The sequence below is a fragment of the Anopheles marshallii genome, chromosome 3 (genome assembly GCF_943734725.1).
Source record: "Anopheles marshallii chromosome 3, idAnoMarsDA_429_01, whole genome shotgun sequence".
Taxonomy (NCBI): Eukaryota; Metazoa; Arthropoda; class Insecta; order Diptera; family Culicidae; genus Anopheles; species Anopheles marshallii.
Window position 1 is genome coordinate 48983354 of NC_071327.1, and position 22706 is coordinate 49006059.

At 41.9% G+C, this 22706-nt stretch overlaps 2 protein-coding genes across 2 annotated transcripts; both read left to right on the forward strand.

Annotated features, from left to right (window-relative positions):
• Window positions 1-837: 837 nt before the first annotated feature.
• Window positions 838-1850, forward strand: LOC128714081 (transmembrane protein 134). Its single transcript, XM_053808957.1, has 2 exons — window positions 838-1031; window positions 1493-1850. The coding sequence occupies exons 1-2, from the start codon at window positions 838-840 to the stop codon at window positions 1848-1850; spliced, it is 552 nt and encodes a 183-aa protein (XP_053664932.1).
• A 9863-nt stretch (window positions 1851-11713) lies between these two features.
• On the forward strand, window positions 11714-14989 carry LOC128715022 (caldesmon). The gene is made up of 2 exons (XM_053809903.1): window positions 11714-11750; window positions 13737-14989. The coding sequence occupies exons 1-2, from the start codon at window positions 11714-11716 to the stop codon at window positions 14987-14989; spliced, it is 1290 nt and encodes a 429-aa protein (XP_053665878.1).
• The last annotated feature ends 7717 nt before the right edge of the window (window positions 14990-22706 follow it).

Sequence of the window (22706 nt, forward strand, 5' to 3'; positions counted from 1 at the left end):
TGTGTCACTAGATAGATGCATACTTTATACAAAGTAACAATTTAGAAATGTCTTTCGTCGACTTTTTTAACCACTGCGCCGGAGAGAATCGATCAACGCGATTGGCATACTGGAAAATGTCAAAATACGTCGAGCTCAGGGTGGTGGTGTTGTTGTTGTTACTGGCTGCATTCTCGCGCTGACAGTTTACCTTTTCTACACACGCACACCTGGATCCTGAACGTGGGTGCAAAGAGGCTGCCTATATATGGTTTTCCTGCTTGTTTCGGTACAGCAAACCCCGTACACTCCTGTCCGCCATGTTTTCAGACGACAGTCCTTTTAAGTTCCAAACAAAGTAAACCGCTACGTGAATCAACGTCCTGGTAGAAACGCTGCAAAACTCTTTGCCCGCAAACGAAAGACACAAAATGCAGCTTCAAACTCGCTCACCTCCAATCCGTCCTTGCTGAGCTCTGCTGCGCCATCATCGAGCGTCATCGCCTTCGTTCGCAAAGCGTAATGTATGTTAATGAGTTTAATCATCTGCCGCGCCGTTTAGCGTACAGTGTCTCTGCACAACAGCAGGTGTGAAAAAAGAAACACTGATTACTATTCTAGCTAGAAACGGGGTATTGATTGCTGTAGGCATCGTAAAAGTTCAACCAACAAAAAACGAAGACCTCAAGAACTGTCCGTTTCGTTGTGCCGAGCGACATCCAAATTGTTCATCCAAGTATGCCCTAGAGTATAATCGCGCTTGTTTGCGAGAACGGAACATCCGATCTAGTCGCCGAGTTTGAAGTGATCAAAACAGATCAAACCATTCCGAGGAATCTACAAGAAATAGAACCGAACATGAATCTACAGAATGGGAGTGCCAACCGTGGTCTACACGGCAAGGATACAGCCAAGCGGTTCTCGATACACGATGCATTCGAAGAGGAAACGGACGAAGTAATTAAGGTGTATGGCTCGACCGTCATCAGCACACCGATGCGGGCGAAGGCTCGATCACCGGACGATGTGTCCATCAGAATACACGACCAAAGGTAAGACGGTCAACATATCGATGATATGACGCTTATGCTTCCGCTTCCGGGGTCGTATTTTTTTTTCTTTATTCATGGTGAATAGTTGTATAACAAGTAGTAGTACTAACAACATAACGGAGGTGGGAGGAATATCTATTTACACATTACTTTATTATGCGATTGATTGTGTAGACTGGGTATATTAGAATTTTCTGGTATCTCTTTTTCTCCTTCTCGTTCTCTTCCTCTTCTTTATTAACCTGTTTTACCTTCATGCAAATGTTCCTTCTGATCCTTGTTGCTTCACGTCCCAATGCGTGGACATCCTGGTGTTGGTTGTTCTGTCTTCCTGTGCCGGCAAACATTGTGGACCTGCTGCTAATAAACTGTAATGCAATGCAAACATAAATACGCACACACACACATGTACGCTATTACGCACAAACACACAACATACAAATTGCGCTGGTCTCGCGTAGCAATCGAGCCCATCTAAAATACACCGATGATACCACCTCCAGGGACAGTGATTCGCTGATACAGGAGTATGGACACCTGTCGTCAAGTGAATCGTACACCTACTGTTGGCGACACCCGAAGGTGAGGGAAAACTGGCGTACCGTACTGGCCGCGATCGCACTCTTGATCATCGGTACCGGGCTGATAGCAATGGGTGCGTACGCACTGGTGGAACCACACAACGGATCGCAGGCAGCAGTATTTTTCGTCGCCGGATTCATCTGCTTTGTGCCGGGTGCGTACCACGTCGTGTACATATGGTTAGCGGCTCGCGGCTATCGAGGATTCGACTTTTATCACTTACCACTCTTCACGTAAGTGTAGTAAAATGTATCGAAACGATGAAGCATGGAAGATAAGATGTACTTTATACTGTATGCGAAGCCGCTCAACGGCGGTTACGGAACGGTGGAAAGGGACAGTACTGATATGAGGTATGCTAGGAAAACACCGGTAAGATTAATAACAACAGTTTTTGAAACTAACTTCGATAACGATACTTGCAGGTATGGTCTCAATCGGCAAAAGACTTGAAATAGTTCGATTCACTAGTATTAGGCTTTGTGAACCGTTTTTGCTGTGACAATGGAAATGGAGCTTCAAATCGTTGGATCTATCACTGCTTAAGTAAACAGTTTTTTGCTACTTGCTATACTACATTCCCTTTGCCGCAGAGAGAAAGACCACCCGTTATGGTGAGAGAAGCTTTTTGTTGCACTCGGGGAGTTGTTTTCGAAACATTAGTCCCCCGAGAAGATGGAATGTGGAGAGGCTGTTGCATGCCGGCAAAATTAGTTGCGTGCAGCCAGTGTATACACCACGTACCACCGTCCAATGCTAGCGTCTTCCACGTTATCACAATCGAAACATACGTTTTCTTTCATTTTTTTTTGCAATGTTATAAAAAAAGTTAAATTGTTCGATTGTATAGCAACAAAAGTATGCCTGTACTATGTTGTAGCTAGCTGCGAGTATTCTTTCACACCGTTTTCACTTTCACGTATAACAAACGGATTCCTTCTTTGTGTGCCATTCTATTACCGTGTTATTTCTCGAGTGGAAATATTAAACACATGATCATGATCGATCAACAGGTTATGTTTTGAAATCATACGCTTATTAGAAGCGTTTTTCATTCGACAACACGCAGCGTGTCATATTTCACTAACGCAAAACAAACCTTTAAGAATAGTAAAATTTACTCAGCAACAACACACATTCTAACATATGAGCGTAAATAGGAATAGTAGTAAAAGAAAAGCTGTCCAAAACTGTGGTAAACACGGTACGTGAATGCGTGAATTAGAAAGCAAACAAGAATAATGAAATCTAGTTGATATCACAGATTATTAACTCCCCTGCACATCGATGCAGTTAAGTGCTTCTCTATGTCGTAAAAGGGTAAAAGGGAATCAGCTTAGCTTTAGTATTTGCTGGGGAACTCCGGGGCTCAACTTCATATATAATTATATATATACATATATATATATATATATATATATCGAAATATACATATGCCGCTGTAAAAAGAAGCGAATCACATCCATTCGGAACCAATTTTTGTATCGAAGCAATCACTTGCAAATGGTGTGGCACCTTCTATTATAATGTGAAACTAACAATAGATCGCCTATCAATATAAAAAAGCTCTCTTAAAATTGCTAAAAGTTATCAGTTAATAGTTAGTTGTAACATTTACTCACAGGAGTATACTGCAGAGTTAATTAGAAGCAGACTTACATTGCGTGCGAGCGTTATGCGAGCTACAAACTTAAAATGAAATTTCTCATTCGGCCAGTTAAGCAAATATATGTAACCCTTTGATTCTGGATTACAGAAGCTAAATGAAATTAGAATGCGTTGCGCTGTAAGCTGTTTAAGTTTATTTCTTTGTACAAAATGAGGTACCGATTTGTTCCGAGCAATCGCACCACACAACAATACAAAACCGGGCCGCCCCGGAATGACAATTAATTAGACAACCGTCAACTACTACTTGTGATAAACTAAGTGGAAAGAGAAAAAGATAGCAAAGAAAATACGCTATTTAGAAACAAAGCGATAACAGTCTCCTCCACTGAATCGAGGCAAAACTAGTAATGGAAATGATTACGTGCGAAAAAATCACGTTTAGCACTTAATGAGAGGAATGGAAAAGGAAAAGATATTGTGTTTATTGTAATGCTTCGTTTATATTATCTCTCTTTTGCTCATACCAACCGTCATAGATTAGTACTACATTACATATTTATCAACATTTGCTTTTACCAACACCTACTAGCGCACTGAAAACGTAATTGTTACGTTACGTTAAGGAACAAAATTCTTATCGGCAACTAATTTGTTTCGAATGAAGAAAACTGGACGATGAAACTAGGTAAGTGTTGGGCAATAATGGTAAAAAACATGTTTCTTTTTCGAGTTAAATCAGTGATGTAGAAAGGCAAACACTAAACATAATAAAACACCGTGTAAACCGAGCTTTAACAAAACCATTTTCCCATTGGCCACCCAAAAACGAATGAAACACGAACCGTTTAGAACTTTAAAATTTATTATGCAATAAAGCAGGTGCAGGGCATTTAGAACAGACAGTGAAACATGGTTATAGGAGTAAAAGGGACAATTTTTACAAGAACACTTTACATGCACGATAAAATCAAAACTACATTTATGAAAGTACATTTTAGGAACGTTGCAAAATGAGGTGGATGGTGGAAAGGTAATTGTGCTCCGGTTCGGTAATCGAAGGTTGATACAGAATACTCACACAACAGTAGAGATATGAAAATACACACACAAACACTCTTTATACGACACTTTCCTCAATCAAGTATGATAGAGAGCAACATTGGCTGGCATATTATATGGATTAAAAAATACATCATTGTAAAACCGTTCGGCTGGCTTAGTAAAATAATAGTTCGCCTATAGCGGTGTATTTAAATGACTATTGTATTATTAGTACTTTGAATAAACAGTTTTTTAAAAAGGAATCTAAACATCTCTGTAAATTAATATTATTCATAGCTTTTTTTGTTTTTCTTTCTTGAATAGTAGCCATGTCCTGGAGTATGATTACAGTTAATTCTTTACTTTAGCATAACAACTCCTACAGACTGAATCCATTGGCTGTGAACACTGTCGAAATTCATTCAGCGTAGTTTGCCATCAGTAGTTTATCTCAATCCTTCGGATAGACGCATGCATGTGTTACGCAATAGTGTACACAAAGCGATTTTTGCACAAACGGCTCCACCTGAGTCTATAATATGGATAACAGAGCACTAGAACTACGAATGTTCTAGTTTAATTATACATTCAAATTATATTGTTATACGACTGACATCAAAACCCTTCCGGACCACTTCGAGGTCTTTCAGGAGTCCTCCAAACCGCTCGCGGTCGAGCACAGTCGTCAGACAAACCTGACCTTTCTGCCGGACGAATCAACTTCATCACTCCATCTTAATTTGGGCCTATCACGCCTTTTCTGTCCAGGTGAACGACCTAATAGGACTTTACGGCTTAGGTCGTACGGTGTTATTCTTATGACATAATTAGCCTACCGGAGCCTGGTGAGTCTAATACACTGTACAACAATGAGTTCATTGTATAGCTCACAGAGCTCTGGTCATTGTAGCGGCTGCTCCATTGTCCTTCCACACATACGGGGCCAAAACCACTTCTGAGCATTCTCTCAAACCCGGCTAAGAAGGGTTTCATCAGTTTTGGACAAGGTCCATGTGGCTAACGGGCTACGTGGTAGTATAAGTCTAGTAAGCCAGAAATGGTCTAGTATGACCAGGTAGGTCGTGGCGTTACGACGAAGAGAAGAATTAAGAAAGTAAAGGAGAAGAAGCAGTTATATCTCATGTTTTAACTCATGGTGACGAGCAACGTTGCGTTACTTCGACTACCTACTTAATGCATTTTCACTGAAAACTCAGTTCTGTGGACTGTTGATAGTTGCGTTGTGTTGTAATTGACTTCAACAATTTGGAAATTCCAGCCGTAACTCCGAACTCCATTTCAAATACCTCGCAGTAACTAAGACTTCTTCTTTAGCGGCACAACAAGAGGTCTAGAGAGCCCTGCCATTACTGGCTTTCTTTGGCTTACCCGTAGCCGGATAGTCCGTCCTGTGTACGGCGGATTGGTCCAGATGTGATTTTGAACTGATCCTGTCGGGTAAGGCCGCTGCCGCTACCAAATACACAAGCCAAAACCCAAAATGTAAGGCCGCTGCCGCTACCAAATACACAACCCAAAATGAAACCCAAAATGAAGGTCAAAAACTTACATTTAATTCTTATGAAATGGAGCGACATTTTGCATTCCAGTACCAGTTGAAAATCCTTCAAACTGTATTTCAGTTATATTTCTAATATTCTCCCCTTTACTACGAGGTCGTCTTGTCCCATTCGTAGACAGGTAGTTGGAAACTATCAGAGCGGATTCCGAAACGGAAAATCAACTACTGATCAGATCTTCACCATGCGGCAGATCCTGGAGAAGATGGCGGAGCAGCAACTCCTTCCATCTCTTCATCGACTTCAAGGCCACATACGACAGCAAAGCTAAGGTAAAACTTCTTCCATAGCTAAGGTAAAACTTTATGACGCAATGAGCTCTTTTGGAATCCCGGTCAAACTTACTAGACTAGTACAAATGACAATGACCAACGTCACATGCCAGGTGATGGTGGATGGAAAACTCTGAGGGCCCTCTACTACCAGCAAGGGTCTGTGCTAAGGAGATGGACTAGCTTGTCTACTCCTCTACCTAGCGCTTGAGTGGGTCATCCTCCAAAGGGTCATACGTTAATCCAGACCCTGGCATACGTTGATGACATAGACACCATTGGTTTACAGTTCTCCTACGTAGCGGATGCTTACCAAAGGATTGAGCAGGCGGCAGAAAACCTTGGGTTGGAGATTAACGAGGCAAAAACCAAGCTGATGGTGGCACCACCAGCGGCTAACAAATCCTTACTCACGCAGGGTTGTCGTACAAATAGGTGAGCGCTCTTTGGAAGTCGTCAAAAATTTCACCTATCTTGAAACAAATGTCCGCACCGACAATAAGATTGATGTTGAGATACACGCTATGGTGCTGAGCGACTGACATACGGTTCCGAGATATGCACTTTGACCAAAACTGACGAAACGCTCTTAGCCGCTTAGACTCCGGCGAACTGTTCATGTCATGAGAATACCTGACGACCCAGCCCGTACAGTCCTTTTAGATCGTCCACATGGACAGAGGAGACGTGGTAGGCCCAAATTGAGATGGAGTGATGGCGTTAATGCGTCCGGCAAAAAAGCCGGGATAATGGATTTCAGACGAAGGCGCTCGTCCGTAAGCGGTTTAGAGGACTCCTTCAGCAGGCCTAGACCGCGAAGCAGTTGTAGTACCGGATAAGTAAGTAAGTATTGTAATAGGTTTAGAAATCCAAAAGATTTCGACAAGCATAATTTATCTCTTCTGGTCGTGCTTTCCTTACTTAAATTAATAAATTAATTCAAAGATTTACCATGGGAAGTCGAAGAATTTTCCCAAAACTTGGCCTATGTTACGAATTAGTGACGGGCGATCTGAACCGCACGTAACATAAATGTAGCTCCGTTCCGACTCTTTTAACACGTTCTTCTTTTTGAGGACTTTAGAATCGACAGTTCCGATTTTCTTGATGACTGTTGCTAGTTTCTACTGTTAAAAAATAGCTCAACTGTCTAGAAATGTCTCTGATTGGCTACGTGCTTCTTGTTTAAGGAACCGCGTTCTGCTTTTTGTAGTCCCTTGCTACTATTCTTTGGATACTTCGGACCAATAGCAGGGATGATTCTAGATGAAAATGCCACTCTCCCAACCATAACCACCCGTAAGATGCACAAATCAACAATTTACCTTCATATTTGAGTATTTCCCTCGTCGCGTCGTCTGCCATTTCATGATTTTCCAGCTGTCGTACTCCTTGTGATGTAATGTGGTGCACTACACACTCATTTACTGCAGTGACCAGGGTGACCAAGCCATGGCCAAGCTCACGCCAAATGATTAACCGTTCGAAGCGCAGCGTAAGGGCGTAAAATTGTTTTACGATTCAATTAGCCAAAGGAGGAAAATGAAACCCAAGCGAACAATACGGTAAAGGTCGAATGGTCTCCGACTGTAAAGCAATTGGCATTTGCTGTGTGTTGTGGTTAACGAACAACAAAAACGTTTGAATAACCCCCATGGTTCTGCTGTGTGCGTCAGCCATTTGTCTACTAATTATACTATTCTGGCAGGGTTTGTCCCCCCTTATCGATAGGGATCGACCTCGTCCTTGTGATTGGAAGTGTGAACAGTCAGTAGAGGACTGGTGGCTGTCAATAGTTTTACGATGGATGTTCGAGGTCCTAATAGTGACGTCATACCATTAGCGATATGGAATGCTGGAGAAAGCTTCGTGTTGCGTACCTTTTCATTGCAGATCCTAATGAGGGGGGAAATCGAGGAAGCCGAATAGGTCATTGACTGGGGATCGCTAGGCAGTGTTTTGGCGATGTGAAATGGGGGGGGGAGGGGGGTATATATGCAAAGTAGTGCCATATTTATTTTAGCTCTTGGTTCGTTCTCCGTCGGCAATAAATTGATAGAACGGTTCAGCTGTGTACTCCGAAGTAAAGCCGAAGACAAGCTGCCCAAGCTGAGGTTTACACTCCACTCCACGGCACAGAGAATTCCTTTTGGCTTGGCTAACTAGAGCTTCGTATGTTTGTTCAGTATTTGGATTCAGCATTTTGGTTTGCCCAGTGTGTCAGTAGTACGGTCCCGGGAGTGGACCGTGTGGAGTTTTGCACTCGGCAGTAGTCGAAAGGTTGGCAGTATTTATTACCATATTATGGTAATTATTTGCCAAGTTGTGCGACAATCCGTGGCGTGTGGAAATGGAATTTGAATGAACGAAATGCTCCTTGTGAAAGCAGTAACTAGTCAGCTTGTATAAAATATCAAGGATTGGATAAAGGTTTAGCTTAGCTTAGCAAACTTAACCAACATTCTTATCATTGAAACGTTACACGTTTATCCAAAGTCCTGTTCTGCTTTTTCTTCGTCAAATAATATACAAGTAAATTTGGGTAGATTGAAATTAATCTCGGAATGTCTAAGTTTTGCAATTCAGTTTCGTAAATAAACATATCACCAATTATAACAAACACAATCGGTATTCGACCATTACTAGGACCTCATAATTAAAAATTCCTATCGCGATTTAATGCCATTCAGAAGTAAATCCTAGGCATTGTTGGACCAAAAAAACTCCAGGTACCCCAGTTAGTTCTTTCCCTACAGTCCTTTAGGTAGGTTTAGTACCGTGCGCTTTGTTAATATTTCACCGTCAGCGGCCTATGTTTCGTACAGTCCACTGGTAACGGCACGTGGACTAACCGAAGCTTTCCTGTCTTACGTTTGGTCAGATTCATTTTATGCTTTTTTGGCACCATTCACCCATTGCGAACGATTTAATTATGGGTCTTGTTGTGTTCAACTGCCCGACGGACGAAATTCCCACGCACATGGTGGCCGGCAGCAGTAGGACATTATGAAGATTGATGGCATGGTGGTGCGCTTCCGGTTCAGGTTCCGTGTGATGGTAGCGGTGGTAGCAGCTAACGTTGACATGTGTCAACCATGTGGGCTAGTGAATTCGGTACGACACGTGGCTGTAAACTTGCTTTCCTAGTGCCTAGTATCCGTTGCCATTAAGACTGGAACCGGAGGTTCCGCACTAGAATATGGACGAAAGCGAGAGGATAATGTTTCCGTTTGCGTGGGAATGTGGAGAAAGTGGAAACGTTTTATTTTTCCTCGATTTTCGGATGCGATAGGAAAAGTTTAATTAACTCGCCCCGCTAAAACCCCTGGCCGTCGCCAGCTTACAGGTGCTGGTGGGGTGGAAAAAATAGTTTGTCGGTTGGTTAGTTTGCCGGGTGAAGGCAACCATTACGAAATGTTGCCAGTTCATTAGCTACGGGTTGATTCATTTGCATACAAACAGGTGTGTGAGTGTGTTTTAAATATACTATAAATCCGTTGATAAAGGGATGTTGATAAGGAATGCTTCTTTGTTTTGATACTGCAACAGATAGAAATGTTTTGGTATTTTAATTATTTCTAAATTACTATGTCGATTAACTAGGAACTTCTTCCGGTATCTTAAAAGGATACTGAAACTTCTACCGCGGATTTTTTTAGAATTAGCAAAAGGATTTCTCCAGTCTGTTGTACCTACACGGTGTGAAGTAAGAGTACTACAACTATGTATTAGTAATGTTAGAAAAAATTTAATTTAACTTAATTTTCCCACGAACTCGGATGGTAGTCCTTGCTACGGGGGCATTGGTCAGGATGGGGTTTTGGAACGGTCCTGTTGTGTGAAGACCGTTACCAATACAACAGCAGCCGCCCTACCATTTCCGTTTATGTCAACATCAACATAAGATCACTTTAGCTTTTGCTCAATGTTCTATTAAAATTCAACAAAAAAAAACCAAGCTCAACCGGCATTTCCAACACTTTATTAGTGAGTATAAGAGTTATTGTTTCGAATTCCTTCAATATGTCGTTATTTCATGGTCCAGCTGTAAAGTGTTTTGCCCTCTCTGCTCCCAGCGTTCACAAAAACAACATTAAAGCATGTTAACGTTGGCAAATAGCTTGCCATTTTAATAAACACAACGAGCAAGGATTGCTCCCTAGGTTTTCTATCCCTTGGATCCTGCAGGAAAACAAAACAAAAAAATAGCGGTGCTATTCTAATTTCGCGCAGTGTAACTTCCTTATCTATGGGGCTGGCATGGGAAATCAAAGTTGGACAAATCCTTTTGAATTAGACAGAACTTTTTTTAATTCCTTTTACTATGCAACATTGCATTACATTGCGGCACAACGAACCGCATACAAACGATTGACATTCCCTCACTGTGCCTCATCCCTGCCCAAGGAACCGGATTCCATACTGCCGGCCACGTAACGAAGAGCCTTCGTAACGCTGAATAATGTTATGTCTACGTGCGTGGAAGCAGCCAGACAAGCCGACGGTTGTACTCCGTTGGTTGTAGCTCATCCGCATCGCAGCAAAACCACAAAAACCGACCGCCTAATGGCACATAAATCAATCGTTTCTGCATCGTTGTGTACCACAAAGTCGGGGACCCGCGCCCTTAACGGATCAACGTCAGACTAATCGACGAGCAGGGCCAATCTGCTACCGATGTGCCCCAGCATCGTTGTGGTTGTTTTGTTTATTTTATTACTATAAAAAAAAACTCCCACCCAGTGTCCCCCGAGCGCAGCTCTGTCCTTAGCAACACACTGCAACCACGCTGGCGAAGACAACCCCACAGACGTTCTGTGAGGGGGTGCGTTTGATGTTTTCGCGTGGGGCGGCCAATCGAACACAGTACTTCCGCTTGATCAATAGCGGTGCCGAAGCAATGCGACCCCGGGTTCGGGCCCATCATCAATGTGAGGGTGCAATGATTTGTTTACCTTGGAACAAACCCTTGGTTAAACCCGCTTTAACCCTTGGGTAAAAGGGTTTCAAACTTTCCTTAAGTACCCTTAAGAAAGGTGGCATAAAATTTGATTTCTTTTCCTTCACGGTTTTACCACCGCAAACACACAATTGCAACCAAATCGATTAATATATGTTAATTAGGGGGTTATTTCATTAGGACCGTTCATTCGCTTGTGTGACGTTCGAACGGCGCACACCGTTGATAGGTACCCCGAACCAGACCCGAAACGAGAACGGCCGGCCATCGATATGGAAGGATATGCGTTCGTTCGAAGCCGCGTAAACAAACGTGCAAAACGGGCCAACCGAAAACCGTCTTCGTGTCCCGATGGCAACCGGCATGGGTTCGGTCTGGGCAAGTTCTTTACCCAGTCCTCAGTTCAGTTGACAACTGGCTATCGATGGAGAGCGAGAGAGATCCAGATGCAATCCCGGCTTCTTGGGGTGTGGTGTACTTGTGTTAGGAAGTGTAATTGCGGTGCACAATAAACTTCTGGAATAAGTGCAATAAGTAGTGTGAATACATTCTTCCAAGCGTGCTTCAGCAGTAGCGTGATTATAGGTGTGATAAATAAGCTTACCGTACGGCACACGAAGGATTAATCTCCGCGGCATGATCGACGACGATGAGGATGACTACGAAGGATACTGTGAGTGTGTCTGTATGGTGCATGATCGCGGATTTGAAATCATGAATAATCAGTTCCTCCCCACTCAATGGCGTTGATAGCATAATCTGAGAGAAAAGGTGTTTTTTTATGACTACTATTACAACAAGTATTTCGGAGTTTCGGCAACAATTTGCTGAAACAGTTAAAGTAAAATTGTTAAAACCTTGCTTTTAGCTATTGGCCGGTTGGCAAACGACCGTTTCTTGGTTACAAAACATCAAGGGAAACTAGTCGTGCGATGTTTTCTGATACGAATGGCCTCTGAGTGACAACATCAAGGCTACTGACAGGGTTCCATGTCTTTAACTACACCAGATAGTTTGTGAGTAGTGTATTGGAGAAAACAAGTGCAGCTGAGGAATCAGTACAAACGCACTGTACTGCAACATATGCCGCCACTTCCAGTGATACTTTTTTTATTCTTCCACACCCCATCAAATCGTTATATCCGTGTCGTGTTTGGTCACGCGCGTTGAAGGCACTTTTTGGTTTCTTTTCGAACTTTTATATGCGTTAACCAATACCCTAGGATTGTCTGACTGATTTATCATCAACATTCAATTGTAGGCTTTTCTTTATTCTAATGGAATATACAAACGGACTCCTCTTACCATGTTTTTACCATCAATGAAAGCTCTTGTCCCTCGTTTTGGATTAAGGACGACCTCTCACTATGTTTGAGTCGAATGAAGTCGGAAGGCAATGAACGTGCTATTGTCGACTTCTCCACATGCAATTCTTGACTCTTTTTATTCATTTCGGTCGTTTCGTTTGTCGAAATCGTCCAAAAATGTTTGCCCTTAGTTGATTCTCAAGTGAAGTTTGCCTCATTCTGTTGCTACTCATGCCGGAAAGGTCAGTTTCGCTAAAGAACCTGAAATTAAATAGAGTAAAAATGGTGAAAATTGCTCTGAATGTGCCTTAAAGGATTACACTATTTTAAATGGCCTCAAATTATACCACGGTTGAAACATTCTAGAAAATTACCACATGAGGTTTTTCTTTAGAAATTTAGAGTAGAAGTAATTTGGAGAGTTGCCGATTCGTCGAAATTAAAAAAAAAAGGCGTTATGGTAATAATGGCGTTACCTTAATAAAAACAACGTCGCGAAGAGAATTTGTGCAAACATTTCGAAACTCGTTTCAGAGTCAGATACTGACGAAGCCTCATTGCCTTATGTTGGACCCGGGGCTTCTGTTCTTGTTCGCCAAGGACAAATTTGATGTCCAGAGTAGTTAAGATACCAGAATCCCGGCAAAGTTTCTGATTCCCAGCCAAGAAATAGAAGATCTGGCAAGTGATCTGCTCATGTTCTTAAACAAGCTAGTGCGCGTTCGTTAGTTCACTACTTGGAGTGTTTACAGATGCGAGAGTGTTTCCTTCGTAGATACCACACGAGGGCTCTACGATATTCTTGCCTGATAGAGTTTCGTGCTACTATTTTTTTCCCTATAGTGATACGAAGCCAAGTTGCTCACTTTCTTATCCAAAGACATGAAAACCCCTCCGGAATAAAGGCCCCTTTGAACAATACTAGGCTATTATGAAGCAATCACATCCCAAAAAGGTAAAAACTTAAGCAGACATGAAGAAGGAGTGAGTTTACGTACCCTTTGATTTGAATTTGCCAAAAGCTTACTTTAGGGTTATATGTTCTTCCTTGAAGGTTTGAAGAGGATCGATCATCTATTTAATTTTCCACAGCGTTTTAACCGAGATGCAATTAAATGCGGGAACACACCCTTTATAAACAAACTTTGCATTTCGAGCGAAGTTTTCCAAACTCCAATTGAAGTGTTGCAGATGCAGCTGTTTTGTTCAATGCTAATCTGGCCATGTTGGATGTACCATGATTATTCAGATCATAGATCTTGCGAGTGACAATTGTTTTGTTCGATACTGTATGTCTACATCAGTAATACATTTTTTCCTGTTAACCGCTCCTTCCGTATGTTTGCTTTTAGTTCTTCGACCGGCTAACGAGTACAACATCAAAGAAAAAATCATTCAAGCGAACCAGGAATCGTTTGCTATTCCTACACCTCCGTCGCCACGTCAGCATGTGAGCGGTGAACGACGGGTAACCTTCCGGGAGCAGCTTGTCGACTACGAACCGGATGATTACAGCAGTGAGGATGATGGATATACAGGTGGTGGTGGTGGTGGCGGCGGTGGTGGCGGTGGTGGTCCAGGTCAAAAGAAAACCGCCCTCATCGAAACGGTAGCTGATGTGCACCGGGATGGGAGCGAGGCGGATGGAACGAATGCTGACACGATCATCGAGGAGCTGCACCTGGACGATCGAGGCACGACACCGGAACAGGACCAGGACGACGAGGAGATAGTGGTAGAAGAGGAACAGCTGGCAGGTGACTACGATGAAGACGCAGATGGAACGGACGATCGCATGGAGAAACATAAGACTGGTGTAGAGGGTGAATCGGTAGTGTCGGACGAGGAGGATGAAGTGGAGGAGGAAACGGTTCACGAGGAGCAGGCGGAGGAGGAAGAGGAGGAGGAACCTACCGATGGATCTAGCATGGACACGGAGATCCACAACCCGGAGAGCAGTGAAGATATTAGCAGCAGCCCGTTGAAGACATATCGCAGCGAGGCCGACTCCCGTTCCGGGTCCGGAGATTCCCAGGCCGAAGAGACGAACCCCACAGAAGAGGAGGGGAACGAGGACAACGAGGTGCACTATGAAGACGATAACGATGACGATGAACAGTACTACCGTGGTCGATCGGGTACGACGAGCGGGAACGGTGCGGAACATGACTCATCCTCCGACGGTGAACGTCCGCTTGAAGAGCATCGCGCGAAACGGTCGTCAACCTGCCGCCGGAAGTGCTGCCGGCATAAAAAGTCGTCCGGCGAAAAGCTACCGTACTACAACGGTTTCCGTTCCGAGTATGGACTGTCCCGGGAGGAGCTGGAAGAGAAGAAACGTCGGCTCGAAGCCCGACGGCAACGTGTCCGGGAGCGACAGCAGCGCCGTACCGCGGAACAGCGACGGAAGGCACAATCGAACGAGGAAGCGTTTGCGGCCTGGTTGCACGGAAAGTTACGCAACTCGATCAACAAGCATCAGAACATGTACGACGTGAAGCAGAGTGGATCGTCCGGTCGACAGCCGCAGCAACAACAGCAGCAAAACCCAAAGTACCGCCGTCGGAATGGTATTCATACGATGCAGCAAATTTCCTACGGTTAGCAAAGCATTTAGTTGCATTTTGGAGCGGAGTTTTCAATAAAATTTTAAATTCTTTACTTTCGTCTCAATTGGGAATAACGTAACTGAAGGAATTCGCTAAAGGCCCCCATTTTAATTTAGATGTAGTGTTGGGTGAATCTGATTGAGATTCATAAATCTTAATGTATCTTTGAACGGAATGAATGAATCTGAATCTCTATTTCAAAGATGATATAAATGACCCTTCTCAAAGGATTCCTTAAGCACAACACTACTTAGGAGCATTACGATTCATATGTTCATGAAGATGATCTAAAATGACCTTTCGGGTTGGGTTGTTCGGTGTCATTCTATTGACATGATCATCAGTCGACATCGGCAGCGACTCCTCTCTAATGTTCTTCGACTCCTCTCTAATGTTCAGCTCAGTCAGCTGAGTCAGAGCTTCAACAATCTGGATGACATTTTCGTAATCTACAAATGTTTGAGTTCGTCCGATTGCCGTCCGTACAGTGTGCAGCAGTGCACTTTATCTTACCATCTTCTAAGTGCACAAATGCACATGCAGCGAAACTGTAGCATAAAGACGCGGTGCTGTAGTTCCGACTTTTGTACCATTAACGCCGCCAATTGCTCAGCAGTACCCAATGCTCACAAGACACGCGATACTTCCGTCAAGCTCACGATTGTGCGCGAAAATATCGAGAGCCTTTGGTTTTTTTTTGTTTCATCACAAAAAATAATTAATTCACCTCCCCATGGTGCCAAGTGTTGGCCATAGCTGTGGTCAATTGGCGTGCACACATTATAACCGCTGCTAAATCCAGTGGAGGATTGAACTGCACGCAACCATGCTTTCTTCTTCAAAGCTTTGTGTACTTTCGTGACGTAAGTATATCGTGTGGTAGTAAGGTAAGGAAAAAGCGACTATTACTAAAATTTGATATTACTACCATGCGCTCGCTGACAAATCGAATCAACTGCAGTAATTTTCCGCATTGCTGATCGCGTACCCCCGTACCGTTAAAGCTTAACCTTGGGTGGATGATTAGACGAGCGGTTGCAGGGATCGTAATCATATGTATAAAATACTCCACGAACTGTACTCCACGAAATACTCCACGCGCTCACCTCACTTGTAACTGTCGTAAGCATTGCATTTCATTCTTCCGCAATAAATGCCTACGATCATTGGTTGCGGCCCTGGTGCTTCAAAAGTCTTTTGCTAATCTTCCTTATCGTAGGTCGAGATTTGATAGCAAACGTGATCAAGTGAGTGATAACAAGTGAGAAGGATCCACGTTCTAGTTCGACTGTTAGACACACCATCCAGACCATGATGAAACTGCCACGAAGGATATTGCTTGTTGGCTACTCATCCCTTACCGGGTTGAATAAATGAACTCTAACGACATTTCTTTCATTTTACCACCCTTGCTGTATTCAAAGCCGTTCGCTTCTTTACTATAGAGCACTATTTGTACTCTAAGGGGTATTTTTCATCTGCCTCTTGTTTGTTTATTTCTTTTTTAATATATTTCCGTTTATTTTCCCCCCATTTTGTCAGCAATTTGCAATTGTTGCGTGCCTGTTTTCTGTTCACAACAATCCATTCAACTCCACTCTGTATCGCGGTGTTGGTGGTAGTCCAGAGTAAGAACTAAGGACACGTGCGTAAACCATCCTTCCCGTTTGAGCTCTCTTCTGTGCACTTCTTGTGCATGTATCGTTTAGTTATCGATTACTTAAATTTTGCTGTAACTTGCTGTTCTTTGTGCTTTCTATTCCGAATGCAGCTTTCTATTTCTTTTTCTATATTTTCTATTCCGAATGCAGCAGTGTTTGTCAGACAAATGTCTCATTTTTGTGCATCCATGATAGCAATGCAACGGCACATTACAGGGTTCAATTGTAATGGCCCTACAAATTTAGACTTTCTTTACACATCTGCCATCGTTTTAGTTTATTACTGCCGTTGCCAGACTCTTCAAAACTATTTCTCTCTTTCATTGATTCTTTTAACCTTTTTGAACTATCCGTCCATATCCGCTGTATGGACCAACTGATGTTTGTTTCTTTAATTATAGCCATGGTTTAAGTGGCGGTCCATTGAGAGTAGTCTCTCTCTCTCTCTTGATCAAGACAAAATTAAGCAACTGTCACATAACATACAACAAACCCAAAGAAGTATCGCACGCACAAGAAGCCCACAGGAAGCTCCTCCACCTCAGAAGGATCGACAACGTGTGTGTGAAATTTTCCCCTATATCACTGTAGGTGCGGTCGCTATTTTTTTTACAAATGATGTAACACCGAACAACTAAGACTTGGTAGTTTTGCTTGCAAAATCCAAGTCGATTTTTCTTGCACGAGATTATGACAAGTTGCTTTTCTCTAGCTTCGGGTTATAATAATTTCCCGCATTGTTTTTTTTTTTATTATTTTGTTTTCGGCTGGCATGAGTTTCTTTATGTATCTTCTACTTTTGCTCTTTCAATCTATCTCACGCTTTCTTTCTCTACCTGCTTTTATATAATTTTGTTTTAGGGTATGAATTTGCATATTTGCTCGCCTGTCCTCCGCACCGTCACTCTATCGGGCTCATTTCTCCCTGTTTCCGCTAATTTGCAAATCCTGTCCATAATTACATGTTTTTTTTTGTATATATATAATGTTATTCACATATATGTTGTGTTTTGTTTTACTCTTTTACCGCAACATGCACACCCATGGCCTGCCGGCTGCTCGAAGCATTGAGCCGTGTCGAGACAGTAGAAAGTACTTCTATGGTTTGCCACGAACTGGTGTTCCGTTAGATTTTTACTCTCTTTACGCATTTTGCAACTTAAGTGGCTGCAACGAGTGAATATCGACTCGACGGACGTCAGGTGTCATGAAACTGCACTACCTCTTACTTAGCCTGATTTAGCACAAGTAGCGTGCGTTTACAGAGTGTTGTTGAAATAGAAACATGTTGTTTTCTTTACAATCTGCTCTCCTGCACGGATGGTTCTTGGTGGTTCGTTTGCAATTATTATATTTCTTGTTTGCACTCTTTCCGCACTGCCTCCCTATATTCCGCACTTAATTCCACCCATCTCTCCTTCAATATATCCTTAACCGCGCGAGGCTGCTGTCTTCTGTGTGTCCTTTTTGTTTGATGATTCTACAACCGTTAGCAAATGTTGGTCTGTCTAGTTTCTTAACGATAACTTGTTTCCAGGGTGCGAACTCGTTTACCGAACTGTTTAATTCTGTCCGAAAAAGCGTAATCCCGCTCTACATCCGTCCTAGGCCTGTCCTAGCCCCTGGTTGGTGCTGCGTGTTCATCAACCTTCCTGTACGGAGGTTAAATGTTTTAAAACACTTTTTTGCTTTAATTTCTTTTGCCATTCGTGGAATCAATCTAATATTACATTTCAAACCGGACTTTGATTTATTTCCAACAATACCTTTCTTTTGCACTGTTATATAAATCCTTCTTTAACGTGGATTTGTACAGACAATAGGTCATTCAAGCCTAGCTATGGAGGACGCTGGGTGATTCGATTAACTTCCCAGTTAGGATCTTATTGAGATCTCAGTTGTAGCGCATTTCATGATGAAGCGCCATTCATACAGGGGTTTTCATAATCACTATTTTATATTTTGATAACATAAACATGAAAATACCGGATAATGCCGATAACATAATAAGCCATTTCCACTAGACAATGAGGTCATTTTCATTCCGCGTCAACCTCAGTCTACCGAGAATGCAAACCAAATGAGTTTATACGCCGGGTTGACACATTTCTACACAAACAAGTAGCCTAAATGTAAGAGCACCAAACTTCAGTATGAAAGCGCTCTTGTTGCCTATTATCTGTACAAACCCTATCACTAGAAAAACTAAATCAGTGCATTTGTCTTATGCTGGTTTCTCCCGCCAATAAAGTTATGAATTTGCTCTTTTGCCGCGTAAGTTTTGTGTCATTATTTTTTATAGTTGTTTTGTCTTGTTTTGTGACTGTGCTACTTGTGATAGGTTCTTTGCTTTGTGTTAACGTCAGCTCCAACCCGGTGCCCTTCTCCGAAGCTTTACTCTTCCTATCAACTCTTTATCTTTCTTTCTTTATCTCTCTCTCTCTCTCTCTCTCTCTCTCTGTTTTTATTCGCACAAGTGTAGCTACATTTTGTTCTACTTCATTTAATGTTTCAGGTTTCAAGGATGTTACCAGCGTTAGTGTTTTGTTTGGCTTGTGGTTATTTCCGAAACTCCTCTGCGACCCAGATATATTTCGTTTATTTGTTGTTCGTTATGTTTTATGCTTATCTCTACAGGAAGTTCTATTAAGTTTGTGAAAACCATACATATAGTCACACATACACACGCACACGTACACGCCGTTGCATTTTGCAGTTCAAACGATTTTATCTCCATATCCCCCGTCTATAGCTCCACCGTTCGGAGGCGAACGCCGTTCGATGCTTATTTTCGTCGTTTAGATGTGGGGTTACTTTAGGAGTTTAAATTCCTACTGCTTCTCTGCATATGTTAAGGTGTGTGTAGCATACACATACACTCACACTCAATACTGTGACTCTATATATTCGCGAGATTGTACAATTTTACCCATCAGGAAAATGTTTGCTTTAAAATCATCACACCTGCCTAAATGTCGCTCGGAATGGGAAGCGATTTTTCCATCATCATCGACATCATGCAGAAAGGTACATTATTTCTAAAATAACACCTCACCATTCTTTAGTAGTTGTTTCGCATCGGACCACGTAAGCAATGGTTTGCATTGCTCAACAACATTTTCTTATATCCGACGGCAGGTGTACACGACGCTGCTGCTGTACTAAATGAACGTCTGGTTTGTTTAGGTTATGCATGTTTTCTCAGTTTCTATGCTTTGTATTTCCTCTTCTCTACCTCTTCAGTTTCGACTTTCGTGTTTTAAATATAATTAATCCAAAACTTAGTTGATATCGTTTTTTCCCATAACTATCTCGCCTCCGCATGCCGTTACGCTTTGCTGCTCCTCTATTTGTAAACTGTTACACTTTTGACTGGTGGTTTCACATTTCCAAGCGCTGGATAGAATTTAACCTAAAACCGAGCTGAATAGTTACGTACATAAACGGTTTTACACACAAACCCGAAGCGGTATTTAAAAAGAAACTCAACGTTTATATGCAAAATCATTCAAATCACATTTTCTACACCCCCTGCTGCCATTCTGCTCTATTGTCCTACTCTCTTGTGTCTCTATAGTATTCTATTCGTTTCTTACGCTTTTGGTTCCTCTGCTTCGGTTTGGCTCCCGAATACATATGTCCCTGCGATTCAAAATCATTATGCAAGATTACAGTTCTACATTTTGCTTTAACATTTGGTTGCCGTACTGCAACTATTACTCAATGCAATACTTACAAGCGGGCGGCATTATGCTCTTATGTAAACACAGATCATATTCAAGCGCTCAAATCTCGATCGATCGATACTGTAATACACGATACGATTTTGACCGTCGTCCTGAAAGACCGCGTGCATGGGGAATAGTTCCACATTGAATATATTCATCTCACATAAATCGTTTGATTTCTGTTTATAAACAGACATCCTGGGACAATGTGCAAAGAAGTACTAAGCACGTACCGTAAGTAGTACTAGTAGTAGTAGTAGTAGTAGTAATAGTAGTGGTAGAAGAAGTAATGTGATGAACTACATCTTGCTTCAACTACATTCAGAGCATGTAAATATGATTGAAATGAATGCAAAACAAAACTATGCCGACTATAATTTATATAAGAATGAAAAATGATAATCTTAGAAAATTTAAAATAAAAACAAAAGAAAAGCAAAAAAAAACATAATTATGATATGATGCGCCGCAATCAATCTTTCAGACTTTACAAATTTAAAGGAAATTCTATTCCAAATCAAAAATCATTCACACGTGACGTGGTGTCACTGGAGTAGTAGATAATCTATCGCCTGGATGCACCACAACGTACAAACACACTCCTCCTCACCATCCGTTAAGTTTAACCCAGCAGAGCAGAAAAGCGTGGTGTAAAGATTTTAGTTTCAACTTTACACCAGCAGACACACCAACGTGCCCACTCAGGGAGGGAGAGATTGGAATTGATCATATTGCAAAGAAAGAACATGAGCATTTTATTCTCAAATCGACTTAGTTCCAAATCATAAAAATCGATTTGTCCGAAACCTGATATAATTGAAAGTGAATGGTTCCACTGTTGCTCTTATTTATCTCTTTTACACACCCATTTCATCGGACGGATGGACGGGATCAAATTATCCGCCCCCACATGACTTTGTTTTGGTTGTTTCATTACCGCATTTGTTGTTGCATCCCTTTTTCTGCATCAAGGGCAGAATTCACGCAAACATAAGGTGCTTTGAATGGTCTTATTGCAAAACTAACCTTCTGATTTTGGTCCTCTTTATGGTTTTCGCCACATATGAGCGGTGCTGTGCTAGGTGCAGCGATGTACTTTACAACCTTTTTTGCTACCACTTGAAAAGCTATTTTACAATTAGTGTAAGACCACTTTCTCCGCGATGCAACATGTTAAGCTGTTGTTCATTTACACCTTCCTCTTCTGTTTAGCTTGTTTGTTTTGTTTTCTTATTTTTGTTTACTTGCCTTTTTTCCTCATGTACTTTGCTCCCGTTTTGTAACGGTTTCCATTACGTTTCTTTTTGTTCCAATTCGTCTGCGAATGTTATCTGACGGATGGAAAGGTTTGTGCATTATTTCTAACGCAAATTATACGATAATACGTGCACCCACAGATACGTGTTTCCGATCTTGAAAGCAAACCTTATTACCACTGCTTCTATACGAATGACGGCACCCAAATTGATGGAATTCTTCGTTTTTAACATTTGCTCTATGTTTTTAACGATTTTTCCAGAGTAGCAATTAGAAGGGTAATCAGCACTTGCCCTGAAGAATCTACTTCGGCAGTTTAAACGCATGGGGAAGCTTCGTATTGCATGCTGGTGAATGTTGCGTTGCTCTACAGCGTTGTAGTGCCTTCTTGATTGATCTTTGCCCATTACTAGGTGTAGGGCAATCTCATTCTCATTCCGACCAACAGTGGAATAACACTTTTCTTAGCCCATATCATCATAATCGTATGTAAACCTGAATTATGCCTCCTGTTTTCGTGGCCAACATAAAGCAAACAGCTTATATTTGCGGTCGTTCTTACTACAGGGTTGTGTATGAGCATGTTTTTCGATCTCCCTTTTTATGTTGAATTCGAATGCCAGCAAGCTGTTGTTTGTGTTCTATCGTATGCAAGTAAACATCTATCCATGCGCACAACACAATTTTCATGCATACCTCTGGGATTTTCCTTCATTTATCTCTGATGCTTGAACCCTTATCGCTATTGACATCCATGTAGCGATAGAAACTACACTTTAATCAGGTGATGATGGCCGAAACTATCATGTGTAACGTGCTTCTGCTGCTGCTGTTGGTTTCATGCACACACACACATATACGTATATCATTAATTGGTGCAGAATAGATTGATTCGTCGTTTCATGCTGCACTGCACAGTTTTTTTTTCTATACGAGTACGTTGCATTTAGTACCTTTTTAATTATTTTTCACATACTCCTACTACCTACATATTCTCATCCTTTTCACATATGATTTGTAATGCAGAATATGGGCTTTTAATGTAGGAGTTTTTGCGTGTACAAGTA

Bases quoted from the DNA above. Each gene is read 5' to 3' on its own strand.
- LOC128715022 (XM_053809903.1), top strand. From the start codon at position 11,714: ATGATCGACGACGATGAGGATGACTACGAAGGATACT. The intron at 11,751-13,736 runs GTGAGTGTGTCT...GTTTGCTTTTAG, and splicing joins GGATGACTACGAAGGATACT to TTCTTCGACCGGCTAACGAG.
- LOC128714081 (XM_053808957.1), top strand. From the start codon at position 838: ATGAATCTACAGAATGGGAGTGCCAACCGTGGTCTACACGGCAAGGAT. The intron at 1,032-1,492 runs GTAAGACGGTCA...GGTCTCGCGTAG, and splicing joins ATCAGAATACACGACCAAAG to CAATCGAGCCCATCTAAAAT.